The sequence below is a fragment of the Pseudopodoces humilis genome, chromosome 5 (assembly GCF_049639895.1).
Source record: "Pseudopodoces humilis isolate 2021_Gansu_Grassland_sample_001 chromosome 5, ASM4963989v1, whole genome shotgun sequence".
Taxonomy (NCBI): domain Eukaryota; kingdom Metazoa; phylum Chordata; class Aves; order Passeriformes; family Paridae; genus Pseudopodoces; species Pseudopodoces humilis.
This window is the reverse complement of record NC_142204.1, coordinates 38480041-38507135: the sequence shown is the minus strand read 5'-3', so window position 1 is coordinate 38507135 and position 27095 is coordinate 38480041. Positions and strand designations below refer to the sequence as shown.

The 27095-nt window shown below is 39.3% G+C and overlaps 1 protein-coding gene across 1 annotated transcript in view; it reads right to left on the bottom strand.

Annotated features, from left to right (window-relative positions):
* PTPRR (protein tyrosine phosphatase receptor type R) overlaps positions 1–27095 on the bottom strand; it is a 137429-nt gene that overhangs the window by 43951 nt on the left and 66383 nt on the right. The window contains exons 3-6 of the mRNA XM_088055071.1: positions 25090–25203; positions 21779–21934; positions 14392–14502; positions 9987–10249 (exon numbers count right to left, since the gene is read on the bottom strand). Coding sequence (XP_087911197.1) covers positions 9987–10249; positions 14392–14502; positions 21779–21934; positions 25090–25203 — 644 coding nt within the window. The remainder of the gene's footprint in view (positions 1–9986; positions 10250–14391; positions 14503–21778; positions 21935–25089; positions 25204–27095) is intronic.

The window sequence follows — 27095 nt, the reverse complement described above, 5'->3', positions numbered from 1 at the left end:
AGTTAATTATGATTGCACTCAAAGAAGAGATTCATGGCCTGGACTGTTAACTGATGGCTACAAGATATGCTGGATGTAAGCACTGCCCAGCACATGGCTTCTTGCAATTCAAAGAAATATTCAGATATCTTACATTGCAGTTTTGAAGGCACTTTGATTTTTTTGGGTTTTTTTCTTTAACTGTTTTCTCTGTCTGTTCCTAACATTTTAAATTAAGGGGAACTGAACTTAGTTCCACTTTAGGCTGCCCTGTAAAAGTAATGTCATGAACAGAGATAAATGCATTTCAAAACAAGAGGAAAGGTGAATATCTTTGTTTTAACTTGAAGCATTAGTCTTTTTCAGGAATTAATGGGGACACTCAAGGAAACTTTTCTATACAAACCCCAAATGTGAAAAATCAGCCTTCCTTCTAAGTATCCAAACTCTGTATATCTGATATGGATGCTTCCTCCTACACTGTTTTGCTGAAACCAAACCAGTACTTGTGGGTACTAGTCAAGGGCTCAGGAGATATTTCCTGCTTATAAACCAATCTCATAAAAAAGCTGGTGCTTTTTCCAACCAACCATTGTGAAAAGGTGATATATTAGGTTGCAAATGTCACAGATGGACACATCCTGCCAAGAGCTGAGACGAAATGCTCAGAGCATTCAAGTCCAGCTAATGTGCATCTCCTCACTTTCCCAGATGTCCCACTCTGCCTGCACATTATGACAGCTGGTGAAGCAGTCACAGAAACCATGCCTGGATGGTCAAGCACAGAAACAAATTAGAGGCAGAGAGGAGCTGAGGAAATCAGTCACTGGAAAGCTACATCAGAGTTTCACCCTCTGATCCCCAAACAGCACTTAAAGACCCAAAACTGCAGCTGAAAAAGACAAGGAGATCACTCACAACTCAAATTACTCATGTGCTCAGGGCAAAACCAGTCCCTGTAAATTCCAAGTTCAAGAGGCACTTAAATAATAACGTGGCTATTTTCCCTTGTGTGACTTTTCAAAAGATCAGCTGGACAAATCACTGCAAACCCACAAAAACTGTCTACCAGATGGCAGCCACTGATTAATTTGTCTTAACTTAAGCCAAAAAGGAAGAAAATGTGATGGGTGGAGCCGTAAAGACAAGCACAATCAACATCCGACCAAATAGGGTTTCCTGTCACCTTGGGAACGACACTGATTGGCACTGCGGTTTCCTGTGTACAAGCTAAAACCAGTAGCAACTGGAGTAACAAGAATAAACGCCAGATAAGAGACCTGGGAATACAATAAAATTATTATAAAATTCCTGACTAAACCCCAGAGGACAGTAAAGGTAAAACCAAGGGCAGCCATAGACTGCATATGCTAAACAGAACATTCCCCTGTACATGAGAGCAGAGGGCAATGAAGCTGCATCAGAAGAATCTCAGAAAAAAGGGTAGGCTAATTTGCCTAAATTAACCACTCCCAAAAGTGAGAGTCATGTGCTTTGGAAAGCTTATTTCTTTGCAAGGAAAGAAAAAAGGGATGTGGGACAATTCAAAGTAGAGATGGAAGCAGGAGTGGAAACCTACCATCTACCCTCACTAATCTGAAGTAATTTTAAGATGTGCCACAGACACGGGGAAAACTGTGGGTGTAAGTTTGGGCATTGGTACATAGTTATTTGCATTTTTTTATTTAGATTATAACTCACACAGAGTTTTGCTTCCAAAAGCTCTAAACACAACCAAAACAGCTTCTCAAACAGCCAGGAGTCAAATAGTTAAAATGTGGGTTTTAGAGGGTCTTTGTTAGGCTGGTAACTGAGTTCACTTCCTCTCCAGAGAAAGGGGACAATTCACATTCCTGCCCTCTTCCTACACTGCAGATAAGCAAAGATGTCTGTAATGGGTTGGACAGATATTCATGCAATTCAAAGATCTGGCACTTGCAGAAAGTTTTTAGAGTTACTGTGCACTCACAGAAATGCTCCACAAATGCAGGTTGGAGGCACAGCATTATTCTCTCTTTAGTGAAGAATCCATGTGCCAACACAGACCTCTCAGGCATTGAGCAGGAGACACTCAAAGCTGGACCCCATCTCAAGTTCCCCATTACTTAGAGTAGTTTCTCCCATCTCAGTAGCCCAAGTTTACAGTCTTGCCTTTACTCTTCACTCAGACTGCAGGTGGCAGCAGTCAGTGTGGCTTTCCAGCTAGCTGAGATGGCCTGAGGAGGAGGGAAGCCACAATGCAGGGCTTCAGGGAGACCCTGAACTGAAAAACAATTACCTAAAAGGTCATAAGTAATTGCCAACAATCAAGATTGCTCTCCTTGTATCAGCTGCTACACCCACTTCATGTGCAAGCTACATGTTGAAAATAAAAAGCCAAGTGCCAGGAAAACAATCCCAGGCACTGAATGACAGTGCTACATATCAATCATTGCAGCCCTGGCTTGTTTTCAGCCTTTGACAACAAGAGCACTCCAAAGCAATTTAAGGTTGGGGAACAAGCACATGCATAAACTATTCCCAGGAGGCAGTTTGCATGCAGTCCCTGCTTCTCTGGAGGCAAGGAAAGCTTAGCAGTATGGACACAAACCAACTTCTGCTACACAGCCTTAGTGCTGTAAGTGTATCTGAGTATATCAAATTTGTAAGTGGATGCCCCACCCCTGGAGGTGTTCATGGTCAGGTTGGATGGGATTTTGAGCAACCTGACCAAGTGGAAGGTGTCCTTGCTCTTGGCAGTGGGGCTGAAACTAGATCTTCTTCAAAGTCCCTTCCAACACAAGCCATTTTATGATTCTATGATCTTACAGACCAGGATGGAATATAGGTGGCAAATGAGAGAAATGTATTTTTAGGTCTTTCAGAAACTGTTTGGGGGGGGGGGGGAAGTGGGTTTGAATTGTATCCTCTCACTCTTTAAATGGTGTCAAGAAATAGTAGCAAGTAGGACTGTTAACTGCACCTCAGATTAAGGTTCTCATCTTTGCTACATCTCTTCAGATGAACACAACATCCAGCCATCCTCAATCCAGTGGTTAGGAATATGTCTGGAGATTTATGTGCCATGCCCGAAGTGCTCTAAGGAGTTGGTAGAAGAGACAGATCAGAGCACAAAAATTCCTGCCTCCCACCTCAAACTCAGTCTACTGGTCCCTGGTGCTTTGCAAATTCCTTCTGATAGGCTATCACCATAAAACTATTCCACAGCTTGTACTTTTGTGTTGGCACATAGCTTTGCTTAGAACAATTACACTGACATTTCCCTAACACAATCCCTATGATTTAAATTAAGAATGCAGAAAGCATATTCAGCACCACACAATGGGGAAAATTTATCCTCCAAATCTATGAAAAGCTACTGCATTGTAGTCAGGAAATCCAAGGCCCCTTCCTGTAAATATATTAAGTTCCCATGTTTGTGCAATAAACTAAAAAATCTGGCATGTTTACAGTAGTCCAACTGCAAGGTGCTACCCTCTGAGTGTTACTTGAAATTCTTACTCACAATGGATGGCTTTGTAAACTGATAATGGATCAGCAACATCATAACTGTATTTGCAGCAACTGTGCTCTATGATCTAAAAATCAGAACAGAGACAGAGAGAATTGCTGGAAATTTTTCTCATCTATTAGAGTGGAGATGTGGTTAAAGAGTGATATCCTGAGGTGCAGCTAAGGTTATATTAATGAAGAAAAGAGCACATGAGGTTCTTTACTCCGGCTCCAACTTTTCTTATGAGGTTTTATCCAGTATACTGTATTGTTAAGATAATGATTCATTTTAATGAATACTGCCTTTCTAAAATGAGGAAAACAGGTATTAGAGTTAGTTTTTGTGATAATTGTCATCCACAGTATTTGTCATCCAGATGGCAAATTACAGTGTACAGAAATTGCCTAAGAGGCTGGAGCTATAGTTTAATAATTTGTGTGTCTATGCAGAATGACTAATAAAAAAGAATAGTTTTCAATATTAAGAGCAATTTTTTACCACCTCCAAACCTGAAGCCCAAATTATACAAGATTTTCTTTATAAAGGTGTAAAATACAAGATGTTTCTGAGGAAGGATGCTGAAGACAGAAAGAGAATAATAACTGCTCTCATTATTTGTGTGTGAATCTTTTTCTAATACATTCCTGTTTAAAGATTTACCTTTTGGCACTGAGTTCCATAGACTCCTATGGGTTATCTGCATCTTTTTTTAAGATTATAAAAAACATATTGCCTTTCTTTCCCACTTGAATATCTCTCTTTCTCATGTTACAAGGAAGCGGACAGAGATGAGGTGCATTATAATTCACATTATATTAACTGTTATTTCACTATACTTAGAGGGAGCTGTACTCACAGCATGTCTAGTGAATAATTCTTAGAACTGGAGAAAGAATTCTGCTTCCAATTTAAAGGGATCTTCAGCATGGTAAGAGAAATCTCACTGGGTATAGTCTATTAACTGTGGCATAGGATTTTTATAGTATTGCTCTGCTTTGTGTGGAAAAGTAACATCACACAGAGTTCTCAGTCAGAGTTCAAGCCAAACTTCACTCATCTGTTCTGTTTGTAGAGAGCAATAATTGATTGATCCAGGTGATTGTCTCCATCGTGTTCTTTATTCTGATGCCTACTGATTTTCTGTAGAGGCTGCAGACTTGGCTGCACATTCTGATGTGAATGATGCCCATGAGCAGCCCTCTCCCCTCCAAGTTTTGCTCTTGCTGGCTCTTCCCTTTCACAGAGTATCTTCTATTTTCCTGTATCACAGCTGTGCCTCCATACCATTGAATAATTATTTTATTTCACATTTTCAAATGGTTTATTATTTCACTTATCTGCCAGCTTTTTGCTTTATTTGTTAAACTTTTTTTCTATTGTCATCTTCACTCTCTTGTGTATATCTGCAGAGAAAAATAATCAGCACAAGGCACACATAAAATACTATCTGTTTTGAATAAGAGCCCTGTAAACCTCTGGCATCCTGATATGTGAATGTGAAGAGCTCTTCCTTTTAGACAGAATAATTTTCTGATGAATATGTAACAGACTAAGAAAATACATAGTTGTGATTTTTCCCTCTGATTATTAAAATATAATAGCCAGTTTTAGGTCATTGTTGCTAGAATGGAATAAAAATGCTTGAGAAAATTTTCCAAAGCACTGTTTGTTTTCAACATACAGTGGAAGAGACATTTTCCACATTTTCTTTTCTTCCATGGATCTTTACACAGTAACTAATTTGAACAAAACATCATACTGTCCACTAGTTAGTTGAAATGCAGTTGTCTTAGTCACAAATAACACAGGAACTAAAACTCACAGCTGCAGTGGTCACAGAAAATGTAAACCCAGTTGTGATACTGTGCTGGTGTGGTAACATTTATATTTCTATCTACCATGATTGTGATTTCACAACTCACTGCTTTTACTAAGAATTTTCAATGCTTGGTATGTCAGAATGAAATCTAAAATATCACGTTCCACTTCACCAGATTCTGCTTTTGGCTAGGACCACTCACATCAAGATGAATTTTGGGCCAACAAACAGAATAAGAGGAAACCTTACTCAGCTGAAGGAAGAAGTATATATTATTCATATAAACCTATAAAAGCCTAAGTAGAAAAGTAAACACTGATGCAATATTCATAGATGTGCTCACAGGAGAGAAAACAATTAACATCCAAAAGTCAGGCGTCGGCACTGTGATATTGTGACAGTTCATCACTGAAGACACCCACAGGAGAACAGTAGCTCTCCTGCTCCTTTGGTCAGCCATACAACAGTGTGGGTCACCAGTGGAGAAGGTCTTTGCTGCAAAGGAGCAGCAGTTGTGAACACATGAAAATAGAGCAACTTCAAAGCATTCTGCACTGAGTGATCCAGAGGATGCGCAGAGGCTGTGAAGAAATAGCCCTTCACTTGCGTGCCTCAGTAGTTTTAATAAAAAGGGGTCAGTGCTTATTTGTTTTGACTGCCCTCTCACCTCCACCCCTTCAGTCCACCCTCTGCTCTTGGCCATCACAGTTCTACTGTTTCCAAACTACATGCTGCACGTGAGCATACATCCCAGATCAGCATCTAGGAAAATCATAGAATCAGAGAACAGATTGAGCTAGAAAAGGCCCTTAGAAGTCATCTAGTCCTACTCACTTTCCATGGATAAGGACAGCTTCAACTAGAATAGGTTGTTTAAAGCCCCATTCAACCTGACCTCAAATGTTCAGAAATTTCTTCCTCATATCTAATTTAAATCTAGCCTCCTTCAGTTTGAAGCCATTGTCCTATTGCAACAGGCCCTATGAGAAAGTCTGTCTCCATCTTTCTTATAGGCCCCCTGCAAGTATCAAAAAGGTGCAATAAGGTCTCCCCAGAGCCTTCTCTTCTCCAGCCTGACCAATCCCAACTCTCTCAGCCTGTCCTCACAGGAGAGGTGCACCAGCCATCTGATCCTTTTCATGGCCTTCCTTGCTCTATCATCAACATCCTTCTCATGTTGGGGACACTGGAGCTGAATGCAGTTCTCCAGGTGAGAGTGCAGCATGGGAGCAGTATCACCTCCCGCAGCCGCTGGGCCAGTTAGCATCCTGCTAGTGTGACCCTCTTCCCTCCTCCAGGAGCTGCAGCTCAGGGATAACAGCGCTGCCAGCCGGCTCTAGGTGTCACTCTCCCCGCACGCTGCACAGCCGCATCCAGCAAAGCAGCACCGCGTGTGCCCATGTGGCATAAAAACTGCACCATCCCACACATTTGATATGGCAAGTAATCTGCCGGGAAGCTGTGTCTTACAGAAAGAGCTGAGTAAGAGCATTTCCACATACACAGAAAAATATGTTCATGGACTTGGCTCTAGTATTCAGAAGCACAATACGTTTTAAGAAGCTGGACAAACTCCCAGAAATATTTTTATCCGTGCACAGTAGTCCATTAACAATTTGTTTGCCTCTGTGCTGGCCAATGCTATTTTAAACAAAAAATGGTAAAGTTCAGAAAGCCAGAGGCTGATGTGGTGTTTTGTGAAAACTCAATTACACTATATTTTTGCACTTAGATCATAGAATCATAGAATGGTTTGGGTGGGAAGGGACATTTAAAGGTCACCTAGTCCCATTCCCCTGCCATGGGCAGAGATGGCTTCAATTAGATCAGGTTGCTCAGAGCCCTTTCCAACCTGACCATGAATGTTTCCAGGGATGGGGCATCTGCCACCCCTCTGGCACACGGTGCCAGTGTTTCATTCTCTTTGCAAAATAATGTTTTCCTTATATCTAATCTAAATCTACCCTCCTTTAGTTTAAAATCATTACCCATTGTCCTGACAAGGGTATGTTCCTCAAAGCAGCACCTAGTGTGCAAAGCAGAGAGAGCCTAAGAGGCAAGCATAAAATCATGGAATAGTTTGGTCTAGAAGGGATCTTTTAAGGGCATCTAATCAAACCCCACCGCCACAATGAGTAGGGACATCTTCAACTAGATCAGGTTGCATTATCCAACTTTTCTGTCCCATCCTTCAGAGAGATTGTCACAAACTTCCCACTCAGATAGCTATGCACAGCTCACTACTGCTCAAAGAGAAATAATGAACCATGGCCCAAACCAGGGACAGTTTGGTCTGGATCATACTAGGCATTTCATGACTATGGATCACTCTTAAGGAATCAAACCAGGGAGTGTCTGGATAGTTAGAAGATACTGCTCAGGAACCACTGTCAAGCCATGTGACCAAAGGAATCTCCATGCTAAGTTTGTCAAGGAGCTCCCATATTCACTCTAGCCTGCCAAGAGCTTCTTCCCCTGCCAGAAACCAAAATCAGAATAGCAAAAACTATTGAAAAGTTGCCTCAAAGCTGTTTCATGAGCAGGATGGGACCTCCAGGCTTGATTCAATCCATACTAACTGAAGAAGAGCTGCCATTAGACTGTTTTGAGTATGGTTTGCTACTCCTTGCAGTATGCAGATCCATGCTGTAAAGTCCACTTCTCTCACATGTAATGAGGATGGCCCAAGGCTGCCTAGTGCAAGGAGTTTTTGGGGCAGAAAGGTGGAGAGGAGTTTTAAACTGACCACTTACCTAGTCACTAGATAAAATTTGAGGCAGAATGTGTCAGCGCGTTATTACTTTTTGCTTCCAACACTGAGTGTAAGAATGCACACAACTTTATTCATAGTAAAGGCTATAGTAAATAAATAAGAAATATACATTGTAATAGGTGCTTATGTCAGAGGAACAGAAGATGAACTATTCCCTAAAGTTCTCTCCCTCATATCCCAGACCTTTGTACACTGAGCTTGAAATAAGCCACCATTTCTTAGGAGTGGACTTGGGCTGACAGAGTCTGTGTTAAACATAAAGAACTGCACAATGGGATGTTATCACAATGGATTTCACTTTCTCACAATGGTCTATTAGTGTTCTTTTACAGTAGAAACTGAAGTGCTCAATTCCCTCAACTTCTTTTTCCTTAGTAATAACCTAAATGTCTGGTTTATTTGATCAAACATCAGGTTTAGTTTTCCCTGTATCTCAGCTCTCCATTTTTTCATACCTGACTCAGAACTTTATCCTTCCAAAGGATGTAATTAGCTTTAGGAGAATTAAATGCAGAGTTCCTATATATGGTGGAAATTAATATCTTAAATGAAAAGTTTATACTTTCTTTGTTTGAGAAATGGGAATGTTTCTTCTCCTTATGTACAAAAAGTTTCTTCTCCTTATGTACAAAAAGTTTCTTCTCCTTAAGTACAAAATCCCTCTACAAAGTCCCTTCCCTCAATCCCTCTCAACTACTGCATATGCTACGTTAGGGACTAAGTATTGTAAATAAGCTATGTGATTCCCATGCTTGTGGGCTTTATTCTTAGAGCCTTGTGGAATGAGAGAAACTATCAACATTTATTTACTTGCTTCCTCCATTCCTTTTTTTTTTTCTGCAGTGATATCACTACATATTTTGTGACAGCTCTGCCTTTAAGCCTCTTTTACTCACAGAAGAATCAATCCCCTGCCCTGAGCTCTGTCTGTCATAAATCCATTGATAAAATCTCTGTCATTGAAATCCCCCTGGTTCAAGCTGAATCAGGGTTACAGCTCAGCTGAGAGTCCTCACAGATGAGGCTCTGCTTGGTCTCCACGTGGTGTCTGCTCTTTCATTTATTGTTTGTGCAGGGGCAGGAGAGTTCAGTTGCACAGCTGCATGCTATGTGAGCTATTCAGAGCACTGATGCTTTATGAAAGCAGCCTGCAGCCATCAGACAAGAAATTATACAGGTTTCTAACAGAGGAGAGACAGATGTCAGTGTGCATTCTCCTGTGAGAAGAATAACTAATTTTATAAAAAGAGCACTGGCCCAGATTTTGAAAGGTACAATGAGTGGCAGGGTTTAGTGCCCAAGTATTTCTGAGGAACTGCACATAAGAGCTGGCTCCATTACTCATCACTTTTTCCTTTTTATAAAGCCTGTTGACTTTTCATTGCATCCTGACCATCATGGAAAGCTGCATTTAAGAAGAAAATTTATCTAAAGGTGATAATGGAAACACTGTATGAGATTGCTAAATGCACTCGGTATAAATACTTCTTTCTATGTTTTCCGGGTGCTAGACACTCCCTGAGAATGAGAATGTCCTTTGCTGGCAATACGTAACCAGCCCTTGGACTGTCTTCCAGGATCTCCAGGATCAAAACAGGCAAAAATCAATGAAAAATGAAAAATTATTTCTTTGGAGTAATTGTTGGAAACAGGAAGAATACAATTAGCAAAAAGAATACCACTAATGCAGTTAATCTCAGCCCAAACCAGAACATTTTCATATGACCTGAATCTTTGGTCATACGTAAAGAAAGGAAAGGAGAGAATACCTGTGAGATAGATGTTAAGACACCAAAATCCCACTTCTCAGATGTCTGTATGGCAAAGTCTCACATTCATTGACAGAAGAGAAACATATGAAATCATGAAGCATAAGTATAAAAAAGTAGAATGAATCCTGAGCACACCAGGCACCATCCTACCTTTCCTGGAGTCCCACAGGTTTCATTCTGAAAGGAGATGGACTGGCACACAGGGGAGGTTTGAGTTCAGGAACACATTGGCCTTGAGGGTCCACTACAACATTGATAACCTTTGGAGCCTGTTGAGGCTGGACCATGCTGTTGGTGGTCTTATACTCAGTCTGAGATGTCTGCAGGGGAAGGGGTGAGAGGTGGATCTCCTGCTTCTTTTCCTTCTCTTGCCTTAGTGAGAACTGGATCTTCTCCTTTAATCTGTACAGAACCTACAGAAACAAAGAGGACAGCTCAATCTCAATTGCCTGGTAAACAAGGAAAGGAAGGTATTGTAAATGCTGGATAAGACTGCTATATGTGGCTTTCATTCCTAGAAGGTAAGTCACAAGTTGTGTTACACAGCATTTCTCACAAGATAAATATTTCCAGTACATATACTGCAGAGTGTACACATGGGCAGTAGGGATTTTAACACTGTGAGTCAGTACTTACTTGTAACACCTGCAGTAGTATTATTGAAAGAGCAAATAACACAGAATGGAATTTAGTTGCAGAAGACGTTGGGAAGAAGGAAGAACTGATAAATAGAGTAACATTAGAAGAAATTTTAAGCATTTTAACACAAGAGAGACAATGGTACAAAACAAAAGAGATGTTTATGACTTAGCCAGATACAAGTCTCTAATTACAACAGCCTCAATTTGTTTTAGAGCAGATGTTCTTGAAAACCCTTACTCATCTGACACAGAGCTGAGGGTTGAACAGAGTAATTTGACTAGGTTGCTTTGGTAATGGTAGGCTGCTACTACACTGAAATACTTGTCCAGGTAGGGATAGGCTACAATATCCTCAGAGAAACATTAACTATTCTGAAATACAGCTGAAGTGATGAGTGGCCAATGAAGTTATTTAACCATCTGTTCAGAAAAGCATGCTTTACAATCACCAAGAAACTGACTTCTGAATACATTGTAATACCAGGATTATCTATCCACCTAATGCTTATGAATGCAGACATCAGATATGTGCAACAAAAGCAGAAGTTGTACTGATCTTCTTCCATCAAACTCTATGCTAGTGTTGCTGAACCCTGGCTTGGTGAGGTCAGCTTGTGCTCAGTAACGTCACTCCAGAGGTACCCATGTTACATCTGTTTAACACATCTTATTTCTTTGGAGGGCAATGCAATAAACAGTTTCTGAGCCATAGCTGTTCCATTTTCAAAACATGTCTTACAAGCTATGAAATTTATGAGAAATGTAATTATTGCATGTGGAGATGGAAAGCACTTACACAGTTTTTGAAGGTGTCTGCAAATACCATTGTATTTTCCACTTTGCTCTATCGGTTCTTGTAAAGCATTTGATTTGGATCCTTGTGTAAGACAAAACCTAGACCAGAGCATTTTTTCTCTGCAAGTCAGAAGCTCTTTGAAAGCTGTTGCCCTGCTAGCACCACATAAAGATCTATCACTCCATAGCTTTCCAGTGATGACTGGATGTATCTGATGGGTTTGTTTGTTCAAGGATTAGCATTAGAGGTTTAGCTGGGAACTGACCTAATGTCATTAGCAATACACACATTAAACAAGACTTAGCTAGGTAAACCATCTGTTCATTCTGAAGGGTTTAGAATTGCATGGATAAGATTTCTTTGACATAATTTTGCAGAAAAAACAGTCCTATTGTGAAGCAAGGACACTGGTACCAGTAAAGATAAAAGAGAAACTTGAAATATTTTAACTGTTTTTTTCTCCAGTGAGTGCTTTCATCTAATTTGTTTCTGATAACCAGCAGATAAATAGCTCAGATGTTCATGGTCATGGCAATGCTCACCATACTTTCTTCTCACTAATATGTTTTGACATTAGTTTCCTTAGTCATATGTAAAGAAAAGGAAAGAAGAGAATACCTGTGAGGTAGATGCTAACACACCAAAATCCCACTTCTCAGATGTCTATACGGAAAAGTCTCCCAAATGGACCCAAGGAATTATGGTTTTGACTTCGAAAATGTGGACAGTATTATTTCATATACTATTTAACAATCTATTATTAGACCCTAGGGAAAAAAGATAGCTTGACCCTAGCAGAAATTGAAAAAAAATAAAACAACTAACTACCAAACAACTTTTGATCTAAGCACTAACACTTTTCTGCAGAAAGTGCTATAACAGTTTTAATGAATTCTATGTAAAGTAAAGAAAACTAAATGGCCAAAAATATAGTGACCAACCCAATCTGCCACTCTGACACACATTAAATGGGATAAAAACCAACATGAGCTGTTTCTTAGCTTTACAGATTGCACATACCCCAGATATTATCAACTCCTGGCAAAATCTTACACTGTCTAAACAGTAGCACACGTAAAGGTACAGGTTGGACCCGGGAGGAACAGAAAGGGGAATGGCTGCAGAAAACACCACAGCATAATAGCAATTCCATCTAGAAGGAAATCAAGGAGTCTACTAGTATTGACCTCTGCCCTAACTTCAGATCAGCTACACCCAAACTATTTCTGACGGATGTTTGCCTAAAACCATAATGGGTGATAACTCCCAAGCTTCCTCAAGCAATGCAATCCAGGGTCTCATGACACATGTGATAGCAAAGATCTCTCTAATAAGTCAGCCAAATCACCCTGTGAAACATTTTCTTCTTTTCCAATCCCCTGTGGAGAAAGTATTATCTTCTTCCTTATGACAGATATTGAAATCTTTCCATGTTTGAGAACTATCATGTTTCTGCTTGCTCCTTTTCCCTGTCATAAATAAACCAAATTATTTTATGTCCTTTGTGTCTCTGATCATTCTTGCATCTCCTTCCTCCTATAATTGCCTGAATTTTTTCACAAATGTGGTAGAGAGAAACAATAGAAAATGAGTAAGATATGATACTCCAATCAAATAATTATCATAGCGGAGCTGAATTCATGTCTTAGAGATCATATCCTCATTTATATATCCCAGGATAAGAAGTGTATTTTTTGCAACTGATGTTGCTTATCTGCTTACTGTTCTGTGATACTGTTCTGTGATATTGCTGGAACCTTTCCTATAGAACTGTTGTTTTGCCACGCATTTCCTGTATTGTATTGATACACATGATTAGAGCTCTTGTTCCTGCCAAGCAGCATTCTTGTTCTTTCCCTTCTTTTCTCTGGCACCCTAGGAATATTTGAAGTTCTGATACTGTCATACAGAATGCTTACAATTTCCAATATTGTCAATGCATTAATGAAAATATTGTGCAGTACCAAGACAAGGACAGTCAGCATTTTCTATACCCTTTCAGTTAAATAGTCAGTAGTGACCAAAATAACTCTTCTCCAAAGTAGAGAGTAGAGAAGAAGACTTCTAGATACCTTCCTTTTTTTTTGAGTGAAATGGCATGGAGAGATGGAGACAACAAGAAAGTAGAAATTAAATAAAGCAACAATTTCCTGTGATAAAATAAGTGTTTTTCAAATCTTAGGGAGACTTTAAAAGATCAAATAACATTTTGTTAAAATTTTTTGTGAACATTTGTATAAATGTGAATATTTTTTAATAACTTCAGATTAGATATGCTTTCTGTCTTATGGTTGTAAGGTTAAAGAAAATTAAATGTGTTTGATAGCAAAATATCTCAAAAGACTCCAAGATACTATGTGTTCATAAATGCTGATAATTGTCAGAGAATTCAGTTAACACTCTTATGTGTGCATCACAGAAGTATCACACAATTTAAAGAATTTAAAGAAATTTAAAGAATTTAAAGAAAACAAGATACAACATTGGACAAAAATGTAAATATTACCCTACAAAAGCCAGTGGTGGTGTAGTGCTGTTCATCTTCTGTGTGACCATTGCACATCTCATATTCAGCATATTAGAATTGTGCCTAATGCTCAGAAACCTGGCCACTGAACTCATACAATGTGAATGACAAAGTTGCTCAAAAATATGGTTACTCCTTCATGTACTTACTAGTTATTTCAGTTTAAAATTTGTGTATATGATACACAAATACACACTCTAACAACTATGCACTGACAATATTGTATCAATTGGGTGTTGCTTTTACTAGCCAATAAAACTGAAATAAAGGCAGGTAAGAGAACTTCAGGGATTCTGGGACCTAAGAAGGTTGAGAAATCATCACTCATGTCCCTACACAGTTACCCTGTAGATTTAAGAACTTGTTATTTATTTCTTCAGCTTCCCTATAGTTACATTCTTCACTCAACTCAAAATACATCAAGAAATGTGATTCTTCAAACTTTGAAGAATTCTTTCCAATTCTTACCTTGGAGTTGAGTTTCTAATAGCCTTGAGAAAACACCTGTCATGTAAAGAATGTGTGACCCTATCCTTCAGACTAAGAAAAGCATGAAATACAAAACAAAATAAAGGTAAAAGGGAAACTTACCATTAAACAAGTCACTAGAATGACGAAGATGCTGAGAAATATGACAACTGCATAAAATCCTTCTTTGCTCCAGATTTTGTCTGCTTCATGCTGGCCTTGCAAAACATTTTTCTTTTTTAAGCAATGAAAGAGAAAGAGAAAAAAGGTTATAGAGTGGCATGTGCAGATTAAATAGCTCTCATTTGGCATTAATCATTCTCCTTAGCTTTGTCAGCGTTGAAATTCCACAGCACATGGCATGACTTTGAACGCTGCTCTTGGCACCCCCTGCCCACACCCAGGCCATGGAGCAGGGCCAGCTCCCAGCTCTGCACGGGCATCTACGGCCATCCGAGAGAACTCTCCACCAGCCCTCACAGCCTGCTTGAAGGTAAAGCAAACAATACCCAGTGCCTTGCTTGGAAACCACCTGGCTCGTCAGGTCAAAGGGCTGAGCTCCCTCATGGGCTTTGGGAAGCGCTCGCCCTGTCTATTTCTCCCCAGTGCTTATCCGCAGCCCCAGCACCCCCACGCCAGCCTTCCCAAAGTTTACACCTGACACGGAGCAAAGAGCAGCTGACTTGCTGGTTTGCCTTCATAAGCCGGGAAGCCCTCACATTGTCACCTCTATATTACACATACTTATTTTGCTGAAAATAATCTCATTATCTGTCTATCTATAATTCTGATTATCTCACTATCTTTGGTTTCCTGCTGATAGAACATTTCTGAAACAGCTGAGTAAAATTTCCAGAACTCCTGGGGAACTCCTGGGGATTATGAAATAATAATGATTGTAAAAGCATTTATTTTTGTCTTTACTGCAGTACTGGGACTTGGTTGGACTATTAAATTACCAGAATTTCACAATGTTTTCAATGTTTTCAAATAGAGATTTTGTAGCAGAAACAAAGTACATGTACCCTCAGTCTAACTGCAGTATATTATTTAAAGTATGCTGTCTGATGTTGCTGGGACCACAGTTCAGTAGACATTGCCCTTCCAATTTTCAGCTAGCCGCTTTCGTTTTCTTAATTGTGTTTTTTCAGTAGAGTTCTCAGACTAAGTAAAGCCAACTTTATAAAATTCTGGTTTCTACTGTAAATGGTCAAGGTCTTCATGTTTCTCTCTCACTGAAGTTCTCTAATGGCTTTAAATAAACCTCTTGTTTAGCTACTAAGTTGTCTTCCCATTCCAATGTGGCCTTTTTTCCTCTCTGGGGATGCTGGGTAAAGAGGACTGGCAGTTTACCACAGAGGAAAGAGCTCCTCCATACAAAGATAAGCGGCTGCTCAACGGGCCTGCATAACTGCAGGGATGCTCTAACACTGTACATGGGTACATCATGCCCCAGGGTCTGCTTAGCCACCCATTAGTCTGGTTTTTTGTACAGCTAATGTACCAAGCCAACTTTGTCTTCCAAAAAGGCAAAGCCTCCCAAAACCAAGCCTCTTCAGCCTACCAAACACAGAAAGTCTGGATGATGATGAATTAATGTGGGAAAGCTTCCTGAGGAGTGGGAGATCATGGCCTGAGTAGGAGAACAAGCTGACAAAAAATGCTGGGTGCTGGAACCTGATATAGCTTTCATGGTCCTCCATTCAGCACAGGATTATGCGCTGCTTGTTTTGAGAAAAGTCAGGACAAGGCAAGACAATTCACAGATACAATTGCCACAAAATGCAAATATTTTAGAGAGGAATTTGGTAGCATGGCTAATTTACAGACACTCACTGGGAGTTGAGGACTGAAAGCATAATAGAGTTTTCTTTGGAAGTAATAATCCTGGGGACCAGAATGGAAATCTTTCAGCACAACTACAGAAACCAATCTTGTAAAATTAGTATATTTGTGTGTGTAATCATGCATCATTTCATGGTCTTGGCTTTAAAATGTTGCAGGTATTGACAGTTTAAAAACGCTTATGATGTGTCAGTTTGATGTTTAATGAGCAACTTAAAACCCAGGGCTTTCAAAGAGAAGCTTGCCAAATATTTCTGCAAAAATTGTTCCTAGACATTTTTAAACACTGCTGCCACTGTAGAGGGGTACAGCTCTCTCTGCAATCTGCTACCTCAGCACAGCAAGGCCATTCTGTTGTGCTCATGGCACAGGACTTGGGTCCCAATACTGGCTCAGAGCCCAATCCTGCAGCTGCTCTACACCCAAGACTGCTCCTGTCGGGCTCCATGGGAATCCCACGGTGACAGCAGCAGCTGCAGCTGTGGCCTATTAGCTATAAACTCAAAGTTTGACCCTGAGTGGGTTACCTGATGGCCGTCCGGTGTTTCATATCTCTCAGGAGGAAATTTAGATAAAAAGCAGGAGCTAAAGGAGAATGGCTGCGCTGACCTTTTGTGAGAAAATGGGGTGGTTTAATATCTCTTTATTGAAAGGACAAATACACTAAAAAGTAAATGAAAAGCTAATAGGATTTTTAGTCATAGTGGATTGGAGACTTAAATAAACTTTAATTCATCAATGTCATAAAACTTTTAAAATATTTTATAACAGATTTCATATACATAACAAAATGAAGAGAATAAAAGAAGAGAAGACTTTCAGAGAACGAATCTCTATGATGTCTATCTGGTGCTATGTGTGTTCAGAACATGTGCTTGCCTGATTTGTCTTTCTAACAATAATGTTAAATGAATATTAACAAATGCTGTAAAAAGGGTAAAAAATGTATACCACAACTTAAACTTACTTGACACACCATTCTGAAACACTTTAGTAGTACCTTCACCTACTCAAGGAAATCTCTCTCACAGATCTAATGGGTGGAGAGTAAAATCATTGCTTAAGCTGCTTACTAATGACAGAAGAAGCTGTGACCTCTAGTAACTGAGTCGTCTCACACCCAAGATAAGGAATTGCTTTTTGAAACGTCAATGCTACTCATTCAGAACTTTATTCCTTTGTCTGAGAAAACTGATAAGAGGGATAGCAAGTGCCAGGCTCACTACAAATTGCTGACGCCCTGGAAAAAAGCTAATAGGATGGCCAAATGCAATGCAAAACCAAGAAGATTCTTGTCCTTCAGATAGTTTTTGAGGAATAGGCTGGAGGATATATTCAGACTCATTTGCAAAGATCTGCAGCTAATAAAGGTGGGGGAATATCAGTGCAGATGGAGTGGCAAGGGAATTCCAGTAGCTCAGGGAGCATCAGATCCTAGAGCAAACAGGGAGGAAGGCATAATTTCCTAGTATTGCCATTCCCTAACAAGACTCCAATAAGGCAAGTTTTTCAGGCAGAATGAGCCAGGTTAATTTAAATTTTTTGAATTCCGCATGATTCAATGTGCAGAAGAATCAAATGTATTCTTACAATGTCATTCAATCTCTAACCTTACTGAGGAGTGCCTGCACACAAGGATATCTGCTGAACTGGAACAAATGCGTTTTTTCTAAACAATTTTTATAAACCTTTTTTTTTTAAAGACAATAAAAATCCACCCTGGCTTTTCTGGTCTTATTATGGAAAAATAGTGGAGTATTTCTACAAGCAAGTAAAACGAGCAGCCGGCTTTTGATAATAGTAAGACAGACATTGACCTGAAGTAGTCACTGTAAAATCTGTGACTGCAAGGTTCTGCTGTAGTATCAGGGCCTGCCAGAAAAGGTAAATTTTCAGTAGAAAACAGGTGAATTTGCAAATTGGGTCAGTAAACCCAAATTAGTCCCTTGGGCTGGAACACTAATGAGAGCACAGCAAGTTGTAGTTCTGAGCTCAGTGGAAAGCTTACAGGGAGCTGGGGATAGAACTCAAGATCAAAAAGAGTTCATGGAAGTTCACACTGAATAGCTTTGTTTTTTCTGCTATTTTAACTATGTTAGCAAAGACACATTAGGAAAGCTGCCAAGAAATCACTTCCACCCCCAGTGAAAACACGTAGGAATGTGTGTGACCTCTCAGGCTCCCAGGACACTGGATAATAACCACTTAGCCATGTCATCCATGACAAAGTCTCCCCAAAAGCTCTACCTTAGGCACGTGTGTGATGAAGTGCTGTGATTCCACATCCACACTGGCAGCCTGCAGGGCTTCTGCTCCTGTTGGGTGCTCTGGGTGCAGCTGTGCAGATGTTACACTACAGCTGCCTTGCCAGATCACAGGAGCATGTGCTTGTGCTCTGCTTTGTTCCCAGGTGCCTCTGTAAGTCCAGGCTGTTGTAATTTCCAAGATACTGTTTTTGATCACTTGTCCTTACAACGACTTACAGTTTCTATATACTTAAGTGCACGATAGATTCCTTTGATTTCTTCTCTAATATGTTAATATCACATACTTCAAAGGCAACCTCTTTGTGCAAGGAGGCTGTAATGCTACATTTTGGGATTGCAATAATATTGGTATGAACTCTGGAAATTTTTCCTTCCGTGATATATTTCCAGCTGGCAGTTAGCTTAGCTCTCAAAACACAGTAACCCTTATTTTATTTACTGTAACTTCAGGTTTTTTTGTCATTCAAAACCACTTCAAGTTTTCTTCTACAAAATATAAAATAAAATACAGTAGTATTTTATTTTAATCCAAGCAATTTAAAGACATTAGGAAGCCAGGATTCCCACACCATAATAACATAGACTGCCTAAGTAATCAAATTTAGTCCTATCATCAAGCACCAGTTTTGTACTTTGTTCTGGTGAAGTCTGCTCCTGACTGTGGTACATTCCATGGAGCAGAACTCAATCTGAAATTCCACCTCAGACACAAACTTTAGGCCACAATAAAAGAGAAAATGCTACAATTACAATAAGCCATTGGAAAATCAAGAAGATATGAAAGGTATAGACATTGTCCTGGACCTCTGAAATGGCAAGGACTCCTTTAAATTTACACATTCCCACTGGTACATATCTCATTCTACTCCAGGCAGTAAGGTACTCTAATGGCTCCTACAGCAAAGACATACAGGGGAACTGCTCTTTCAGCTACTGCAGAATAAGAAACTGGGGTATAATTTTGAGACAGGCAATTCACTTGAAAATAGATCAACCAGTGATCACTGGATCAGCAGATCTGAACACGCAAATTATTTCTGTAATGAATGGAAATGTAGTTCCAGGTACTGACATCCAGTGGGATTTTTGCTGTTTATGGTATAGTATGGGCTGAGACTTTGAGCAGAGCAGTTTTCCATGTGGGTTTTCCTACATAATCTTGGTAAAATTTCTTTGGACAGGCTAATCTTCCACAGCATTAACCCTCTGGAGGTCTAGTTTATACTAAACCTTGTTAAAAAGGGTCAACCAAGCAATTTCAGGAGAGGTGTCTCACAGATGGGATGAACTGCCTGTAAAACATACCTCTTCATGTTTACCAGAGAGAGAGCCAGCAGACTTTCAAGCCTTAGGCAGCTCTTACTGAAATACAGCTGAAAAAGGAGACAAATTCCAGCCCTAACACCTCTGTGTCAGCCACCCACCTAGAAAGATGAGAGTAAGCTTCCTTTGTGCACAGATACACTGATAATGCACATACTATACTGGTTGTCAAGCATTCACACTTTTACCAAAAGAGATACAAAGATTGTAGGTTGCTGGTTTTTAGATGTTGTTTTCTGTGTAGTCTCACACGTGTAAACTATTTATTGGTATCCATAAGGAATACCTATTAATGTAAAGCTGCATTATTTTTCAGTATCAGTGCCCTAGCCATATAATCTGCTATCAATTGAAATATCTCTTGTTTCCCCAACAGTATTAGGAGTTAGAGACTGCACAGCCTTTATTCTAATAATCCTGTTCTAAATTATTTATCCACTTTTTTTTCCAGGAAGAAAATACAAATATCTGAGCACTCCAGATTATTGAAATGTATCTAACTCAAGATGAGCTCTTGAGTTCAGTGCTTGGTTTTTTTTCCAACATCTCTTCATAGCTTGATGACATTTCACCATTCATCTATTATTCATATAAGTTCTTGCCCCATGTCTACCTGAAGTGTTATTTGTAACTGAAGTCCTAGGAATAGATAATTGCCTCTATCCCAACCATCAGACTCATGCTTCAGATACAAAGGAAATTCTGACCTAAATGAAGCTTCACTCAGGTTGCTAACGGATGATATAGACTTGATTTGACATTTGAAAACCACTGCTTTGCTATGTTTTGTATTAGAACAGCTAAAACTTAAGAATCTGAATTTTGCTGTAGTAGAACATGAACTGGCCTTGTTTTATATTTCATTTTTTTGTAACAAAGACATCTAGATTCTTAGAATACTTATAATGAGCAAAACAATTTATAACCAGTAGAAATATAGGTAGGCATAACAACCCAGCAGCTCAAACAGCAATGTCTCAAACATGTCTTTGGATATAATAAAAACCCAAGAACTTTTTACCTATAGAGGGAAACATAGCACATGAGTGTATTTAATTTTTTCCCCACTTTTTTGGACATGGACACTTCCCCTGCCAAGTTGGCAGTTTCCACTGAAAATCTTGTTTCTTGACAACATGATTGAAGGAGTTTGGCCACAAACTGTATTCTGAGGGTCATTATATGTACCTAAGGGCTTCAGGTAAAACATTAAATAAAATGCAGTGTAATGTGGCCATGTCCACTAGTTCACTGGCTTTTTACCCTTAAGGCTTTTGCTTTCTTTCATTTCCTGGGCACAGTTTTTAAATGATCTGCCCAGAATTAGATGTCCATCTCACTGATAATGTCTCAGATAACCTGTGGAGATGACAATGTAATCTCTGCTTTGAAATGTTTTGGGTTTTTTTTTTTCCAAAAATGGGTGAAGTCATACAAATAATAGCTACCAGTTTTATTTTTACCCTCTTTTTGGACCACATAGAGAAATTAAATCTCTTGCCAATCCTGAAAATAGAAAGAAGCATATGTGTAATGTACAGATTTAGTTTTCCAAAATCATGTCAGACAAAAATTACATGGGTAATAATGGTGACACCTAACATCTGCATTTCATTTATCTCTCTACTGAAATTGTTATATCTTCCTATCCCTATGAATAGACCAGAATTCCTTATGTCCACTTCCTTTAAGGCAATTAGTGCCTTCTTAGGATCTAAACTGTGACTTCAATGATAGCTCATCTGTGCAAGGAGGACCCTGATTATTAAAGAGTAAATAGCCTAATATAGCACTACTAAAGTACTTTAACAGAGCTGGTTGGATGAGGCTCTGAGCAATCTGGTCTAGTGAGAGGTGCAATAGTCCATGGCAGAAAGGTTGGAATTAGGTGATCTTTAAAGTCCTTTCCAAGCCAGGCTATTCTAGGATTCTATGACAATTGCCTTATAGTAGTGATGCTATCCTAGCCTATACATTTTCTGCCTCATGGTTGAGAGCCTCAGCCAGAAAACTTCCAATGATGTAAGTGCCTAATCTGTATCAAAATGATACAGGTTAGAAAATTGATAACCAACCTCAGGGGAGACCTCTGTTATTCCAAACTGGGATAAACTCTGATGCAAAATGTTGATATTAAGGGAACGCAGCACTTCTTCAGATGGGAGCGCCTCAGAAATTCCTGGCTTACTGTTCAGTGGAGACACAAACAGTTCCACACAGTTCTTCTTCGCCTAGGGGGAAAAAAAAAGGCAAAATCATAGGAGGCATCTGACATTAGATAATCTCTTCTGTGTGTAGATTGCAACTGTAATTCCAAAGACAAAAGCATGGAATATAAAAGTTGCAACCTGCTCTGTGAGGACAGCCTACCTTTTGCCTATCTGTAAATCCCAGCAGACTGTGGAAGAAAATGCAAGTCCTATATGTGGGCATGTGTGCTTTGTCTCAATCGATACTGATGAGGTAGACTTTTCCTGAGTCTAGTATCATTAAGCAATCAATATAACATAGTGATAGGAAGACCCATGGGTTGGGGTCAATGGCAATGTGCCAGCAGGGATTTTAGCAGATAGTTCATCTGAGCTGAGCTGAAATAGGAATGCTTAGCATAATGCTGTGATATCTGGACATTACTTTCCAGCCCCTTGTCAACACTGCAGACACATACCACAATAAAGTCCTTTCAGTTGACTGCAATGCAACTTAGTATGGTTCAACAAAATTAAAGGACCAAGGAAGTTTCGTTAACAATTAATGGGTAATCTGAGAATGTCCAATCCCCTATCTATTAATTCTTGCCCTGGTGTCTTTCATGCAGTTCTGGCAGCCTAAGAGGTTCTGTATTAGAAATGTCAGTGATGCCCACTCTGTTTCAAGGTAGCAAAAGGAAAGAGAGTATCTCTGTTGTGATAGACTTGAACAGCACATAAGACAGCTCTGATGTCCAAACAGGATGTGGGAACCCTGGTTCTCCAGGGCTATGGTCAGTGTAGCTTACACTGTGGAGTAGAGTCTAGATCTGGGGGATTCCACACACATAAAGTAGGCATGGTGCTGCTCCCTGCATTGCTGCCTGAGCAGGCAAGAGCCTCACCACTCTGGATATTTGCTATTCATCGTTATGGGATGGGGGAGAGATCAGCTCAAACTGGGATAATCCGGATTTCCCCAGCCTCCTTCCCATCACCTTGAATGTGCAGCATTATCTCTACTGAAGTGAAGAAACAGACATGTTTTACTATTCTTAAAATACCTTGCATTCAAAATAGAGCATAAAATACTGCTTGCATTCAAAACAGAGCTGCACAGAAAAGAACTCTTTCAAACATGCTTGCCCTAAATCTGTCCTCTGTGCTCTCAAAAGTGCTGCTGGTCCATCTGCTCAATAAGAATGGTAAGGACACTGACTACCGGTGGGTGCTGAAGAAATTGATTTGAGGCTGTGCTTGTACTCAGTCTCTGATGGAGACTGCTGCTACACGCACGTCACAGGCACCAGGCAAGGCTTGGTGGGTATGCAGCATTCCCAGTGTTTTGTGCCTCCCCAGTTTATGAGTTTCTCTATCCCATTAAAGGATCTTTATGGGAGAAGGATGTACTGGAAAGGTTAAGGAGACACTGAAAATACCAAGTTAATATTTACAAGAACACAGTGTGTTGTTACATGTAAGAGGTTAGCAGGCTGTCTGCTTCCCCTGTGCCCATCCACATCCCGGCTTCCAGACTCCCAGCACTTCTGAGAGCTGCTCACTTGGGAGTGAGTCACCTCACCTCACTTCAGTTGTCTGCCTCCGAAAGTCAGCAGAGAGGGACTGGCATCTCTAAAGAATTATTTAATCCATCCTAATATAATCAGAATGGATCTCAATGCCTCTTCTCCTACAGTTACCATCCTCTCTACTGCTTTTACAGGGAGCCTAGATGACTAGACTACACTGAAACAAGGCAAGATGAATTTTGATGTGCTCTGCTTGCTTGTCAGCACTCTGTGTGAAAGGAATTGTCTCATGTGAGAAGGATGAAAAGTGTGACTAATGTCTCCTGCGAAGTATTTGTCTTCCTTGTGAATTTTGACTGTGTGTGATTTTTAGAGCAAATAGGGGAAAAGTTTGCTTGCTTTCTTGTATCGCTGAAATATTGACTCATAGAAGAACTTTTACAGGTGTTGAAAAGACTAATTAAATAATAGTACTTACTGTATTCTGGGCTATATGCAGGTGCAAAATGATATTATCTCTTCCCTTAAATCATAAATGAGAGGAGAAAGCAAAAAGCAGTGGAGCCAGTAGGAAAATAAACAGCATATTTATTCTGTTTATTTACATAATATTTAAAGAGCATAGTAAGAAAGCTACTAGGTGATTCAGTGTGTTGAAATACACATTTCAGACTCCAAAACATTTTTCATTTAATTGTGCTTTTCTCTGAATAGGTCTTTAAACGTTCCATTCTGGTCAATGCAGGGGACAAATTACATTCAGCACCGCTTGTCACCAATGAGTGAGATTCTTGAAGAATATTAAAAGGGCTGCAGTGCATTCCTATTGATCTTTCTCACTGTATTTTTTGCAAGATCTTTTCTCAGAGAGACATTACTTGAAGGAGTTTTATAATCCTTTTTGATGTATACAATCCCATCACGCTTTCAAGGCACAAAATCCTTTTATGCTGAACCTGTCTGTTTTCCTCCCCAATATTCAACCTGCACATAGAATAAAATCTCTTCTTCCCTCTGCAAAGTGAATTGAAGGCTAGCAATATACACATGATGTTGGGTTTTCTTGCTTCATGGTAAAATTGCCATAAAAAGACAACCGTGTTAAGTATGCATACAATTACAGTTGATTAAAAAAAATCTTTTTTTGCTAGAAGCAAATTTATTGCCATCTTTTGCCAATAGGATACCGTAGTCTACAATTTCTGAGGACAGATCATTACAGAAGATTATCAAAGCGTGAATATTAATACTGTAGATGACATTTAATTTACTAATGGGAAGTCTGAGGCTAAATTGTGAAGATGCCTTTGAAAAGATGAATCACGTGTATTTTTTGAACAATATTCAACCTTTGAGAAACAAAACATGGATAAGGTGTGAACGTGAAAAAGAACTGCATTGGAAGGAAAAATAAGAGATAAGCAATCTGCTTATGAATAGGGCAAAAAAGAGGTTTATCTGGCTTAGATGAGAATAGTGTCTTTTCAAAGGAAAATTTAAATAATTTTGTAATGGGGATCTACTTTTCTGTAGTGCAGTTGAAGAAATGGAATAATAAGTATTTTTCTGTCCTATTTAATTGTGCTCTTCCATAGTGACAGGTAAATAAATTTAAGCGAATTTAAATAAACAGGTACACTTTAATACCCACAGTATTTTGGTACTTACAATGAGTCTGTTGATATGAACTTGCTGAGGTAACAGTCCCAGTGCTGCTGCCACTCCTTGGCGAAATAGCCGAAGCAGTGTGATATTCAGCTTGTTTACATCCATTTGTAGTGTCTGAAAAACAAATCAGTTCAAATTAACTCCTTGCCCAAGACATTTAGTTCTCAAGATGACTGATCTCTGGGGCTTTTCACTAATTGTTGCTGGTTTTTTTTCCTGTAACAATAATCCATGTAATCTACGTGCATCACAATATATAATAAGTACAAAGGTACATTTAAGTACCTTAAATGGTATTCATTAGCAAAGTACCACCTTTATCCAAGTACACTCAGAATGGGCTCCAGATGGTTTTGGCTTAATTCCTTTGACAAGTCACAGTGTTAAAGACAACACAATTACTAGCTTAGAAATGAAAGTCAAGCATTAAACATCAATGCATCCTTGAAGAATGAGATGTCAAGTTTGCACAATGAAGATTCTTTTGGAATATCGTCTTAGCATATGTCCCTGAAGGTGAAGAATGAGTCAGACATAGTGAAATCATACGATTTTAATTTTGATTATCAGTTTCTGAGATCAGAAATTAAACATTCTGGATATATTCCCCATCTCTGAATTTCCTAAAGCTCTCTCATATAAGTCACAGGATGAGAAACTATAGCACTGAAGCATTTTCTTTCCCTGTGTTAGAATTATAGTAAAATTTATAAGTTCCTCAAGTTCAGATCCTTTTTGTGAAGTCAATGAAATTTTACCCAAGAAATAATTTAGGCTCAAATATTCTGTGTCCAAGAAGACCTAGATATTGGGTATTCACATGATGCCTGGTAGAAAGGACTTCCCTGTGGTACTTTGGGGCCTGCTTCTTTGTTTTCATATCCCTTTTGCACACAATTTGTAGTGGAGAAGAGAGGAAAGATGGCTATGCCAGATGACCACAGGATTCTAAGGCTTCTGGCGATTTCTGACTTAGGAAGTTACTAAGTTCTGCTGAAGCCAGTTGACTTGAGATAAAAAAGATTTTTATTTTAAATTTCCTATTTAGAGCCATGTGCCAGCTTGCTGCTCTGAGGAACCAAGCAGGTATTCTTCCTTCCTAATCAGAGCTGCATAAAGAGAATTAAATATCCATGGGTCAGATATCACACTGGGAATATGGTTATGATTCAGAAAGAAAGGAAACATTTATGTCAAAGAAAAACAACATCACACATTTTGACTGTTGTTCTTTATCAGTATTTATAAGCTATAATGTAAAACCATAAAATATTTGCTTTTCTTTTCCACTATCAATTTGATTTTTCTGTCAGTACTCAGTGTTTTTCTTTCTCTTCCTCCCTTTTCCTCATTTTTTTTACACTACTGGGATTGTCGGGCCTTGATGCTTGAGATCTGTTCTTACCACACAATTGGAAGTATTGTAAGATTCTTCCACTTAAATTACCCCTTCCTCCCTGGCATTTTCAAAATGCGGAATCTTCTCTTTGCTTTTTCATGAATTAGATAGACATCCTCAGTGGTTCTAAAATTGCTCCAACTTTATCACTGAAATAGTGATAATAGTGATGTCTTGAAAGGGGACATGTGGAGGTCTAACAGATGTGAGTACTTCTTCCGTACCCCAGACTGACTCATGGAACACCTGACAAGAATTGGTTTGGAGCTTTGAAGTTGTCACTACGCTGAGACAGCCTGGTCTGAAGGTCTTGACTGAATGAGAAAGAGAGCTTCTGCTGAAATAGAAAGACTGTCATGCGGTCCTGAGAGACCATTAGGATGGCATAAAGAGTGCCTAAGCTGGTGACCCTGAGTTATGGGGATAATAATAACTGCTGTTACTGAGCAAAATTAGCAGGCATAAAATCAAAATACATTCACTTAAAAATACTTGAGCCAGGTATCATAACACATTAATAGAGGTATTGTTAAATAGTGTATTAAGACCTCACTGATAAAGACACGGAAATTAAACAGCCAGAAAAATATCTAGCTTCAGAGGAGTA